This window comes from Bos grunniens, chromosome 6, assembly GCF_055505025.1.
Source record: "Bos grunniens cultivar Pamir isolate PY7600 chromosome 6, Bosgru_T2T1.0, whole genome shotgun sequence".
Lineage (NCBI taxonomy): Eukaryota > Metazoa > Chordata > Mammalia > Artiodactyla > Bovidae > Bos > Bos grunniens.
In genome coordinates this window covers 45,420,758-45,433,712 of record NC_141170.1, presented here as the reverse complement: position 1 = coordinate 45,433,712, position 12,955 = coordinate 45,420,758, and the positions used below count along the sequence as shown (strand labels likewise).

Genomic DNA, 12,955 nt, shown 5'->3' with positions numbered 1-12,955 from the left:
GAACATTAAAAAATAAAAAAGATGCCTGGAAGCCTACACAGAGCTGAAGAAGGACAAGAACATAATTATGAGGGGTAAGGAGGGGAGGGGAGAGACAAGGGGTTTCATAAAGACAATGATACCAGCTGATCCTTGAAGGCTAAGAGTTCCAAGAGTGGAAAGATAAGTGAAGGTGTGACTGTGAACAACAGCTAAGAGCAAACAATTACTGTGGCTGGACCATAAAGGTGGTTGGAGAGAAGAGGCCAAAATCAAAATAAGAGAGTTATTGTGAAGTGCTAGGTAGTTTTAACTTGGTCCTAGAGGTACTAGCTGAGCTATTCAAAATCCTTCAAGATGATGCTGTTAATGTGCTGCACTCAATATGTCAGCAAATTGAGAAAACTCAGCAATGGCCACAGGACTATAAAGGTCAGTTTTCATTCCAATCCCAAAGAAGGGCAATGCCAAAGAATGTTCAAGTGAAAGTGCTAGTCACTCAGTATAGTCTGACTCTGTGACCACATGGACTGTAGTCTGCCAGGGCTCCTCTGTCCATGGAATTCTCTAGGCAAGAATATTGGAGTGGGAAGCCATTCCCTTCTCCAGGGGATCTTCTTGACCAAGGGATCGAACAGTAGTCTCCTACATTGCATGCAGATTCTTTACTGTCTGAGCCATTTGCTTATTTCACCTGCTAGCAAAGTTGTGCTCAAAATCCTTCAAGCTAGGTTTCAGCAGTACGTGAACTGAGAAATTCCAGATGTACAAGCTGGGTTTAGAAAAAGCAGAAGAACCATAGACCAAATTGCCAACACTTGTTGGATCATGGAGAAAGCAAGGGAAGAACATCTACTTCTGCTTCATTGATTATGCTAAAGTCTTTGACTGTGTGGATCTCAACAAACTGGAAAATTCTTGGAGATGGGTGTACCAGACCACCTTACCTGGCCCCTGAGAAACCTCTATGCAGGTCAAAAAGTAACAGAATTAGAACTGGACATGGAACAATGGAACAATTTCAAAATTGGGAAAGGAGTATGACAAGGCTGTATATTGTCACCCTGCTTATTTAACTTATATGCAAAGTATTACTTATTTATTTGGAGTCGCTCAGTTATGTCCAACTCTTTGCGATCCTGTGATCTGTAGCCCACCAGGTTTCTCTGTCTATGGAATTTTCAGCCAAGAATACTGGAGTGGGTTGCCATTCCCTTCTCCAGGGGATCTTCCCAACCCAGGAATCAAACCTGGTTCTCCTGCATTGCAGGCAGATTCTTTACCGCCACCAGGGAAGCCTATATGCAAAATCCATCATGTGAAGGGCTGGGCTGGATGAATCACAAACTGCAATCAAGATTGCCGGGAGAAATATCAACAACCTCAGTTATGTAGATGATACTACCCTGATGGCATAAAGTGAAGAGGAACCAAATAGCCTCTTGATGAGGTTGAAAGATGAGAGTAAAAAGGTGGCTTGAAACTCAACATTCATAAAATTCATGGCATAACATCATGGCATTCGATCCTATCACTTCATGGCAAATAGATGGGGAAAAAGAGGAAGCAGTGACAGATTTTATTTTCTAGGGCTCCAAAATCACTGCAGATGGTGACTGCCAGTCATGAAACTAAAAGACACTTACTCCTTGGAAGGAAAGCTATGACAAACGTAGAGAGTGTATATAAAAGCAGAGACATCACTTTGTCAACAAAGGTCTGTATAGTCAAAACTATGATTTTTCCAGTAGTCATGTACAGATGTGAGAGGTGGACCATAAAGAAGGCTGAGTGCCAAAGAATTGATGCTTCCAAATTGTAGTGCTGAAGACTCCTGAGAGTCTCTTAGAAAAGAGACCAAATCAGTCAATCCTAAAGGAAATCAACCCTGAATATTCATTGGAAGGACTGATGCTGAAGCTGAAGTTCCAGTACTTTGGTCATCTGATTTGAAGAGCTGACTCATGGGAAAAAGACCTGATGCTGGAAAAGATTGAAGGCAAAAGGAAAAGGAGGCAGCAGGGAATGAGCTGGTTGGATGGCATCACTGACTCAAGGGACATGAATTTGAGCAAACTCCAGGAGATGGTGGAGGACAGTGGAGTCTAGTGTGCTGAAGTCCATGGGGTCACAAAGAGTCGGAAACGTGACTTAACAACGGAATAATAGCAAACAACAAAGGTACTAGCAAGAAAGAGTCTTTTAAGAATGAATTCTGATTCTACAAATAAAAAATTAATTCTGAGGGAGAAGAGGGAATGAGACACAAGGACCAAGGGATTGCAAAGTAACTCAGATATAAAGGATTATGCACAAAAGGAGTAACCAAGACCCAGAATAAAGAGGCATGGTGTTCTTCCCTGTGAGATTTTATTACATATCTTGGCATTTCTATTAACTTTTTAAAAAATTTATTTTTATTTGTTTGGCTGTACCAAGTCTTGGTTGTGCCATGTGGACTTTTATTTGCAGCAACCAGTCCATCCTAAAGGAGATCAGTCCTGGGTGTTCATTCATAGGACTGATGTTGAAGCTGAAACTCCAATACTTCGGCCACCTGATGTGAAGAGCTGACTCATCTGAAAAGACCCTGATGCTGGGAAAGATTGAGGGCAGGAAGAGAAGGGGATGACAGAGGATGAGATGGTTGGGTGGCATCACCGACTCAATGGACATGGGTTTGGGTAAACTCTGGGAGTTGGTGATGGACAGGGAGGCCTGGTGTGCTGCAGTCCATGGGGTTGCAAAGAGTCGGACACTACTGAACTGAACTGAACTGGGATCTAGTTCCCTGACCAGGGATCGAACCCAGGCCCTCTGCATTGGGAGCACAGAGTCTTAGCCACTGGACCACTAGGGAAGTCCCTCTATTAACTTTTAATTAAACTGAATTTTCAAATCTCTTCTAGTTACTCATGACTTCAGGGACCTCAATAAGATCTAATGGCACTAAATTCATGATGACAGTCTTAGGTGAGATTACTAGGTCACTACCTTTTAGATTGGGGTTCTCCTGGGCTCCAGGGAAAGTGCTCTGGGTGACAGGTTTGTAACTCATATGGATACTTTGTTAATCAGCAAGACCAGACTTCTTTTGTTCATCTTCAACTGTACAGCATCTAGCAAGAGTGCCGACACCTGCCACATGGTCTCAGTAAATGCAGGTTAAGTGAGACAAACAGTGATGGCCTCTCCATCTCAATACTTGAGGATGCATAACTTGAGTTTCTTCTGAGGGTAGAAGAAGAACCCTTTCTAGACTGGAAGAACCTAGAAAATGCATTTCTATTCTTTGCAAAGTCCCAGTACTAAATGACACAGAGGTTAAAGGCACTCTGATGGGTTTGCTTCTGTGATGTGTCAAAACACATTCAGGAATCAGGAGAAATAAATTAGATCTGGCTTTAGTCCCATTCATCTCTGCTGTGGAAACGTACTCTGGTGGACCTCACATTCTTTTCTGCTCTCCCTGGCTTTTTTCTATAAAATGGTCTCAGGCACTAGACTCCTTAACTCTAAATTTAGATTGGGGGAAAAAAACTAATTTATGACAAAGTTTCCAGTTTCAGAAGCTATTTCTCTTAACATTTTCCCAAACATAAAGGAAAACTAGGTCTGTAACCTCATGACATTGGAGAGATGCTGAGGATCTCGGTTTACATGATAATGAGGTTACATGACTACTTCTACATGACTATCAGTCTCAATGTTTTATAATTGCACTGTGTGAGTGTTTAGAGATGTAAATAGCAACGAGGGAAGATGAATAAAACTAGCTACAGGCTAGAAGTGACCATAATACTCAAATAATCTCCAAGCTAACCTTCTGCTCTGATAAGGCAAATTCCACTGATTTGGAGACTGTGGGGAAAAATTCCCCTTGGAATGTGTAAGAAAAATGTCAATATTTGGAATGAATTCTTCAACTATGCACATTTCTCTTTTCATGGTATGACTGATAAGTTAGATCCAAAGGAACAAATGACTGCTTCTGTTGGAAGAGCATGTGGATTACTTTGCATTGTGGTTTTTCTAAGTTTAAGGTGATGATAATATAAATAGTTAACAGCAAGTTGGTTACACTATTTAAAGCTTTCAATCAGTGACATATGACCTATTTGCCATTTGGACTTCTGGGAAAAACTCTAACAAAATAACTGGTTGGGAGCTTGGAGAAAGTCTGAGCTGTGTTAAAGGACCAACTGCTTCTGTCATTTCAGGAGAACAGCCTCCTCTCTCCCTTTCTCTGCCTTGGCTGGGACCAGGAATGGGGCTGCCAAAGTTGGATTTCTAACTTTCCCCTGAAACTGCTTTCTATGGAAAATGTTATTTCAGACTTGAGAATTAAAAGCCCCCTCCTTTTATTTTGCAAGTCCAGACTCTCTTTATTTTCCCCTTTCGTTTACGGCAAGCTTGGACTTGTCTGGAATAAAATAAACGACCAAACATAACCTCAAAGGCATTCCTGCTGAAAAGTGCATCCTGGGGACAAATTATTAAAAAAAAAAAAAGAAGAAGAAGAAGAAAGAAAGAAAAGAAGGAATAAGAAAGAAAAACAAAATGGTTATAAGGTTCATAATATATACGACATCTTTAAAGAGGTATTTTTTTTCTCCCCACAAATAACTAGGTAGTTTAAATTACTGTTTGAGAATCTGTAAAGTCCAGTAAGTGAATTATTTCCCTTGACATTAAGAAATCATGAAATCTAATTTTTAAAATTCTTACAATCTAGTCCATCAAACACGAGACAACTTCTCTCTGAAAGTCCTTATTCTGTATTTCATTGTCAAACTCCTTTTCCCTATCTCTTGCCTTCATCTCTATCTAGACACTCAAGCCAAGAAAGAAAGAGGCGAAAATGTATTTCTGGGTTCCGCAAAGAGTGGGGGCAGCTTTTGTGAATCGATTTGCCAGTTGTTAGTATGAGCTGGGTGGGCTTTGGGGACGGGAGAGTCTATGGTATCGGGAAATCTTTTCTATATATTCGTTCGCTCCACGAGTCCTCACTTTCTTGGCGCACGCACCGAACTCTCAAAATAAAATCACACACACACACACGAAAAAAAAAAAAAAGAAGAAGAGGAGGCGTCGCCCATCACTCCCTCCCGGCATCCCACGACCGCCAACTCCCCCAGCTCCTGTCTCCTGGGATGCCCACGGGAGGAGCCGCGGGAATCAGCCGGGCGCGCAGGCGGCAGACGCCCTGCCGGCTCTGCGCCGCGAGGGGGCGCCCGGCTCTCTCAGCGGGGCGGGGCGGGATCCAAGGGGAAAGCGCAGGTGCCCACCTTGCTCGCAGGTGCCCTTGCTGACCTGGGTGATGGCCTTCTCCCCGCGGCTCTCGGCCCTGAGGCTGGCGGCGCGCAGCTGGCAGCCGCTGGAGTAGGTGACACCGTCGCTGCCGCACACGGGGTAGCGGCTCTTGCACACACACACGCCGCTCACAACCGGGCCGCCTGCTGCTGCCCCGGCTTTACCCTTCCGCCTCTTGCGGCTCTTCACGCACTCCATGCCCGGCGCGCAGTGCCCCCTGCCGGCGCCGCCGCCCCCGCACGGCTCGCCCTCGCCGCGGGCGCACACCGGGCAGCAGCCGCACGCGTCGCGGGTCTCGCCCAGCTGGCAGCCCCGCGGGGGCAGGGGCGGGCAGGCGGCCGGCTCGCAGGGGCCGCAGGCGTCCGAAGAGGAGGAAGAGGAGAGGGGCAGGAGCAGGAGCAGCAGCCCGGCGGCGCCGAGGAGCAGGGCGGGCAGCGGCGGCCGCTCCATGGCGGGGCGCGGTGGCGGCAGCTGGAGCGCGAGTGAGCCGGACCCCGCAGGCCAGCGCTTTAAACCCGGCCGCGGGAACCACACCCCGGGGCGGCGAGAGCGGGGCCGCCTGGCCCGCGCCGCCCCGCCCGGAACCGCGGGGCTCGGGCGCGCCCCTGCTGGCGGGGCCGGGCGGGACGTCGCGGGCCCGGGGATGCTCGGTCTCACGCCCCTTGGCTTTGGGTTTTAGCTCCGAGCGCGCCCCGCCGGGTCCTGCTCGGCCCCCTGCTCCCCAGGGCTGCGTGCACCCCATCCTTGGGGAATCGCCCTTAGTGAAAACAGCTCCCTCACAGCCTTGTTCCTCGGCTCTCGTAGTCCGAATATTTATACTTCTTCATAACAACTTTGAGATGGTCTCCTGTGTAATCCATTATATTCTTGTGGGTCTGGGAGACCTGAGTAGTGATCGTTCTGCAGTTTGCGAAGCTCTTTTAAGAACAATGCGTTTTCCAAACCCCACTTGGAGATTTTGTGTCCCGGTTGGCCACAAGCCCGGTGTGGTCTTGGGTGCCGAGCTTAAAGGACAAATTGTTGCCAACCGCTTCTCTTTCTGGAACCTCATAACTTCCTGCTCCCCCTGTGCTTTCTCATGTCAAGTTTTATGTGTGAGTAGTGGAACCCATGCGAGAGCTGGTTGTGTCCTCAATTTATAATATGTGGTGCTGGACTGCCACCAAACCCCTCTGGAGGCCTGAGCACAACTTGAGGGCGTGGGGGGGGGGCGGGGTGCGGCCACTGAGGCCGCTAGAGCGCCCCAATTTTCACCAGTCATTCTGTTGAGGTTTTTATTTTTATATAAACGACTGACAACTCCCCCCTCAGTCTTCCTGAAAAGTACTCTGGAAATTAAACTTCAAAGCTTTTTTCTGAGAGAAAGGGCTCCATGAATCCCTCTTATTAAGCAGACTTTTAAGTTGTTTCCATGTTTATGAAACGTAAGCACTGCCGTGTGTGTCCTTCTACATACTGCATTTGAATTCTTTGAATTCTTTTTTCTTAGCATAAATCCAAGGGTTAGGATTGCTAACTCAGTGTGCGGGTCACCATACCACCAGCAGTCTCTAGATGTCACTCTCACCAGAGGCTTCCTTGGATAATTATTGTATATATATATATATATTTTTTTGAAAATTCGTCACAAAATTCAGAGAATAAAATATCAAGGGCCCTCCTATCGGGAAAACTTAGCTCTTATTTTCTGGCTTCTCCTTAGCATATTCTAGAAAAGTGCTATTTTTCTAACATATTTCTAAAAAAAGCATTTTTTTTTCTTTTAAAGGTCTATGTTGACAAGAAAATTGTTTATAAAACAATGAAAAGTCTTTAGAGCAGATTTTTCATAAGTGTTCTTACGTTTGTCCCCCAGTTATAGAGTTTACACGACCCAGTCTACTGTCCCAAATTGAACCAAATGCAGACAGGGCACTCTGATACTGCCTGTTCTATTTCAATTTTATGAATTCCCTGGTCAAGGTCTACTAAATTGACTTCATGACCCGCTGTGACTATTGTAGTTTTCAGGTCTCCAGAACCTGAGACAAAGATTCCTGTGCAAGTCGTTTACCTGAGGTCAGGATGCATCAGCTGAGGGGAGGGGGCAGAGGCAGGAGGAGGTGAGCAGGAGGGAAGACAGCCAATAAATGTATTGATTATCAAGTTGGCTCTGGGCAGGGTGGGCTCTGTGATCAGATTCATCTGCCCTCAGACTGTATAAAGTTTTGTGTAGGGAGGGTCTGGGGAGTAGGGGAAGGCACTGACAGCAGCTGCACCACTCAGGGCTGTACCTCACAGGGTTTTTCACAAGCTGAGTGGAGTCAGCAGTAAGAACACAAACGCATGGCACAGTAGTGTCTCTTCGATGGGGGGACCTCATTGCCCAGCAAGTGGAAGGGCAAGCAGGGTTTTTATCACTGAAGGGAGTGCCTTGGCTCTGTGTGATGACACCAATCTGGAGGGCTTGAAAATAGAGCGATGTGGTTATTCAGAAGAAGGAGAAAAGGCAGGAAAGGGGAGTCTTACAAAGAAACTTGACAACTCCTGCCTTTCAAGAAGGAAGATACTGTTTCCCATTCAGCTTCAGTTCTGGTGAGACGAAAAGCCTAGATATGTAGACGAGATATGTTCTCTGCAAATAGAAGAATTTTCCTTCTTCCTGTTTCATCTGGATGCCCTGTATCTCTTTTTCCTGCCTAAATGCCCTGGTTAGAACCTCTAGCATTACATTATATATATATATATAAATAAATAATATATGTATATATATTATATATAATATTATATAATAGAAGTGTTGAGAGTAGGCATCCTTTCCTAGTTCCTGATCTCAGAGGGAAAGCTTTCAGTCTTTTGCCATTAAGTAAGATGTTAAACATCTATGTTTTCATAGATGTTCTTGTTACATTGAGGAAATTGCCTTCTATTTCCAATATGTGGAGTGCTTTTATCATGAAAAGGTATTGCATTTTGTCAAATGCTTTTTTTGCATCTATTGAAATGATCAATAAAGATGTATTTTATTCTATGATATAATGTATTACCTTAATTGATTTTTGAATGTTGAACCAAAATTGCCTTCCTGGAATAAATTTCACTTGGCCATGATATATAGCCCCCTTTTTTTTATGTTTCTAGGTGAGATTTGCTAATATTTTGCTGAGGATTTTTGCATCTGTTTTCATAGGAGATATTGGATTATAATTTTCTTTTTGTGTGATGTCTTTGGTTTTGATATCTGGATAATAGTGGTTTTTGTAGGATGAATCAGAAAGTATTTCTTTATCTTCTGCTTTTTTTGGAAGTTTGTGAAGAATTGGTACAATTCTTCTTTAAATGGTAAGTAAAATTCACTGAAAGACTTCCCAAAGAAAGGCAATGCCAAAGAATGCTCAAACTACCACACAGTTGCACTCATCTCACATACTAGTAAAGTAATGCTCAAAATTCTCCAAGCCAGACTTCAACAATACGTGAACTGTGAACTTCCAGATGTTCAAGCTGGTTTTAGAAAAGGCAGAGGAATCAGAGATCAAATTGCCAACATCCGCTGGATCATGGAAAAAGCAAGAGAGTTCCAGAAATACATCTATTTCTGCTTTATTGACTATGCCAAAGCCTTTGACTGTGTGGATCACAATAAACTGTGGAAAATTCTGAAAGAGATGGGAATACCAGACCACCTGACCTGTCTCTTGAGAAACCTGTATACAGGTCAGGAAGCAACAGTTAGAACTGGACATGGAACAACAGACTGGTTCCAAATAGGAAAAGGAGTACATCAAGGCTGTATACTGTCACCCTGCTTATTTAACTTATATGCAGAGTACATCATGAGAAACGCTGGGCTGGAAGAAGCATAAGCTGGAATCAAGATTGCCGGGAGAAATATCAATAACCTCAAATATGCAGATGACACCACCCTTATGGCAGAAAGTGAAGGAGAACTAAAGAGCCTCTTGATGAAAGTGAAAGAGGAGAGTGAAAAAGTTGGCTTAAAGCTCAACATTCAGAAAACGAAGATCATGGCATCTGTCCCATCACTTCATGGCAAATAGATGGAGAAACAGTGGAAACAGTGGCTGACTTTATTTTTGTGGGCTCCAAAATCACTACAGATGGTGACTGCAGCCATGAAATAGGAAGATGCTTACTCCTTGGAAGGAAAGTTATGACAAACCTAGATAGCATATTAAAAAGCAGAGACATTACTTTGTCAATAAAGGTCCATCTAGTCAAGGCTATGGTTTTTCCAGTGGTCATGTATGGATGTGAGAGTTGGACTGTGAAGAAGGCTGAGCACCGAAGAATTGATGCTTTTGAACTGTTGTGTTGGAGAAGACTCTCGAGAGTCCCTTGGACTGCAAGGAGATCCAACCATTCTGTCCTAAAGAAAATCAGTCCTGGGTGTTCACTGCAAGGACTCATGTTCAAGCTGAAACTCCAATACTTTGGCCACAGCTGACTCCATTTGAAAAGACACTGATGCTGGGAAATACTGCAAATGGGAGGAGAGGGGGATGACAGAGGATGAGATGGTTGGATGGGATCACCAACTCAATGGACATGAGTTTGAGTAAACTCTGGGGGTTGGTGATGGACAGAGAGGCCTGGCGTGCTGCCGTCCATGGGGTCACAGAGTCGGACACGACTGAGCAACTGAACTGAAAATTCAGTGAAGCCATCTGAACCTGGGCTTTTTCTTCATTGGAAGTCTTTGGTTATTATTTCAGTCTGTTTACTTGTTATAGGCCTGTGTTAGTTTGCTATGGCTATCATAACACAGTACCACAGACTGTGTGGTTTGTACCACAGAGGCTGATTATTTTCACAGTTTTGGAGGCTGGCAGTCCAAGATCAAGGTGCCAGCAGGGTTGGTTTCCTGTGAGAGTCATAAGGGTAAGATCTTCCCCACTTCAGACAAGTTGCCACCCATAAAATACCAAGAACCTTCATCTCTTCACTGAACAAGACTGCTACTTTACCAATTATAGCTTTATATTGCTCGTCTTCCTTCCTTATAGATATGATATATTGAGATACTCAGTCACTGAATTATTTCTATCTAGGGCAAGCTCCAGCTTCTTTGAACCTTTCCCAACCAACCCCAAATCCCATAATAGTTTCTTTCTAACTCCCTCTTACTGGAACTCCCAGCAGTTCTGTATGGAGTCTATTCTGTTTTGCTATGATGAGTAATAAACCCACCTTACTTGACTACAGGTATTTTCCTGGTGGTTTTTAGATGAAAGGCAGTGACACATGAGCTATCTCCTTTTAGCCCCTTCTCTTCTATCCAACTTCAGCAAAAATTTCTCCATCCCAATCCATGTATGTGTAGTGGCTCAGTTGTGTCTGATTCTTTGTGACCCCATAAACAGTAGCCCACCAGGCTCCTCTGTCAATAGAGTTTCTCTAGGCAAGGATACTGGAGTGGGTTGCCATGCTCTCCCTCGAAGCATCTTCCCAACTCAGGGATTGAACCCAGGTCTTCCGCATTGCAGGCAGATTCTTTACCATCTGAGCCACCAGAGAAGCCCAAGAATACTGAAGTGGGTAGCCTACCCCTTCTCCAGGGGAACTTCCTGACCCAGGAATTGAACCAGGGTTTCCTGCATTGCAGGCAGATTCTTTACCAGCTGAGCTTTAGCCCCAATCCATAGTACAATCTAATACCCTTCACTGATGGGTCCTCATACCTGGCAAGCATCCTTCTTGGTTGGGCATCTTTGAGACTTCTCTGGCTGGAAAACTTCAGTGGCATTTGTAGAAAACCCACGGTGCCATGCAGCCTACCCTGCTGTGTTTCTCTGTGCCCATCCTTCTCACCAAATGTCTAATTGGAAAATGGAATGTTTGTCTCCCTGTATTGCAATAATCACAAATACATTGGCTTCCCACTCTCCTTACTTGGCTTCTTTGGGTGGGGGCGGGGAGAGGCATGGGAGAGGAGAAGCCCCTTGCATCCTCCAATAGGCTTTTATCCCACAACATCCTTGTATAGAGTGGGGGTTAGTGTGCTGCTGGAGTTGATTGAGGTAGGGCTATTTAGGAAAAATTCGAGGAATAGTCTGCTCCAGTTCTTGGTGGCCCTTTTTCAGAATGTGAGGACACATTATTTTGGGTTATGGATCTTAGTGTCATTTTCAGGCAAGAGAAAAGTTGTTCTATTCAACAGTCTGTTATAGTAATTATCATCTTCATCATCATCTCACTTTTCCCCCTCTCCTTCCTCCTTCTTCATCATCATCAGTAAGATTTTCAGGTGGGGGGTGGGATATGGGTGACCATCCTAGCCCAGATAAACAGCACATAAAAAGGAATGAAGGCAGTGGAAACCATTTTAGTACATTTCAGCAACCAGAAAATGTCCAGCACAGCTGAAGGAAGGTGTGTATTGGGAAAAATGGGGGGAAATGAGTCTGGAAAGAGGGGAGATGTTGGATGACCTAGGACTTTGCAGATCATGCCCAGGACTTTGAATTGTGACTTCTAGCTGACAGTGAGTTGCTGAAGGATGCAGGGAAGAGGCAAGATCAGGTTTGCAGTGTAGGAGGGAAATGGATTCACATGGAGATGGACTTGAAGAAAGAATGTAATGTCCACAGTGCAGAGGCTCCCTGAAGCCTATGCTGTGGCTTCCTGTGAATTACAAAACAGCACCCCAAATGAGCAGCTGCAGGACTGAGGGTACAAGATTGGTAAGCATCTGGCACCAAGAACAAGGAACATCCTGCTCCTGAGAAGAGGACCTAGCTCCACCAAGGTGCATGGCCTGGCAGGTGGAGGGAAGGCTGAACTTTATCCTCACTTGTTCCCTGGGCTGGGCACCCTTGTGCAGTGTGCAAAGCCTTACAGGGAAGTTTGCTCTGGTGCCAACACTGTCTGGTTCAGAATTGGCACTCAACTAAAAAGCTTGGAAAGTAAATGGATGAAAGGGAAGATCAGTTGGACAGCCTCAACCACCCACTACTGCCAACTACTACTGCCATCCAGGCAGAAATCAATGAGAGCTTGGAGCAAGTCCGGGCCGTGGGACTGCAGGGAATGGACCATACCATTTCTAATCCTTCCTGGACACATTTGTGAGCACAAGGCGGGCACTGTTCATAATTACACTGGACAACAGGCATAAATCAAGATCGTCCTGGACACCAGGAACATATGGTCCTCCTAAGTAGAGAGGAAGGGATGGTTGAGGGATCTTTAAGAGGTAGAGTCTATCAGGCCTCAGGAAGCTTCTGACTGGGAAGCAACTCAAGAGAAACCTCGACATTTCTTGCATGGAAGATGAGACAATAGCTGCTGTGGAAGCAGGTTTGTGTTGGGGGAAGGAGACAGCCATTTATAGGTGTTAATAGCCTATATGAAGCTGAAGCTCCAATAATTTGGCCATCTGATGCAAAGAACTGACTTATTGGAAAAGACCCTGATGCTGGGAAAGATTGAAGGCCGGAGGAGAAGGGGACGACAGAGAATGAGATGGTTGGATGGCATCACCAACTCAATGGACATGAGTTTGAGCAAACTCTGGGAGCTGATGATGGATCAGAAGCCTGGCATGCTGCAATCCATGGGGTCACAAAAAGCCGGACACGGCTGAGTGGCTGAACTGTACTGAATAGCCTATAAAATTCAGTATTAGAGACAGAACTTGGAGGACTCTCTAGAGGTCACTGAT

The 12,955-nt window shown here is 45.0% G+C and overlaps 1 protein-coding gene across 1 annotated transcript in view; it reads right to left on the bottom strand.

Moving 5' to 3' along the window:
* The window catches only part of IGFBP7 (insulin like growth factor binding protein 7), a 77,776-nt gene extending 72,000 nt beyond the window's left edge, over positions 1 to 5,776 (bottom strand). Inside the window, exon 1 of the mRNA XM_086405609.1 lies at positions 5,268 to 5,776. Within this exon, the coding sequence (XP_086261735.1) occupies positions 5,268 to 5,742 (475 nt within the window). The 5' untranslated portion in view covers positions 5,743 to 5,776. The remainder of the gene's footprint in view (positions 1 to 5,267) is intronic.
* Positions 5,777 to 12,955: the final 7,179 nt, after the last annotated feature.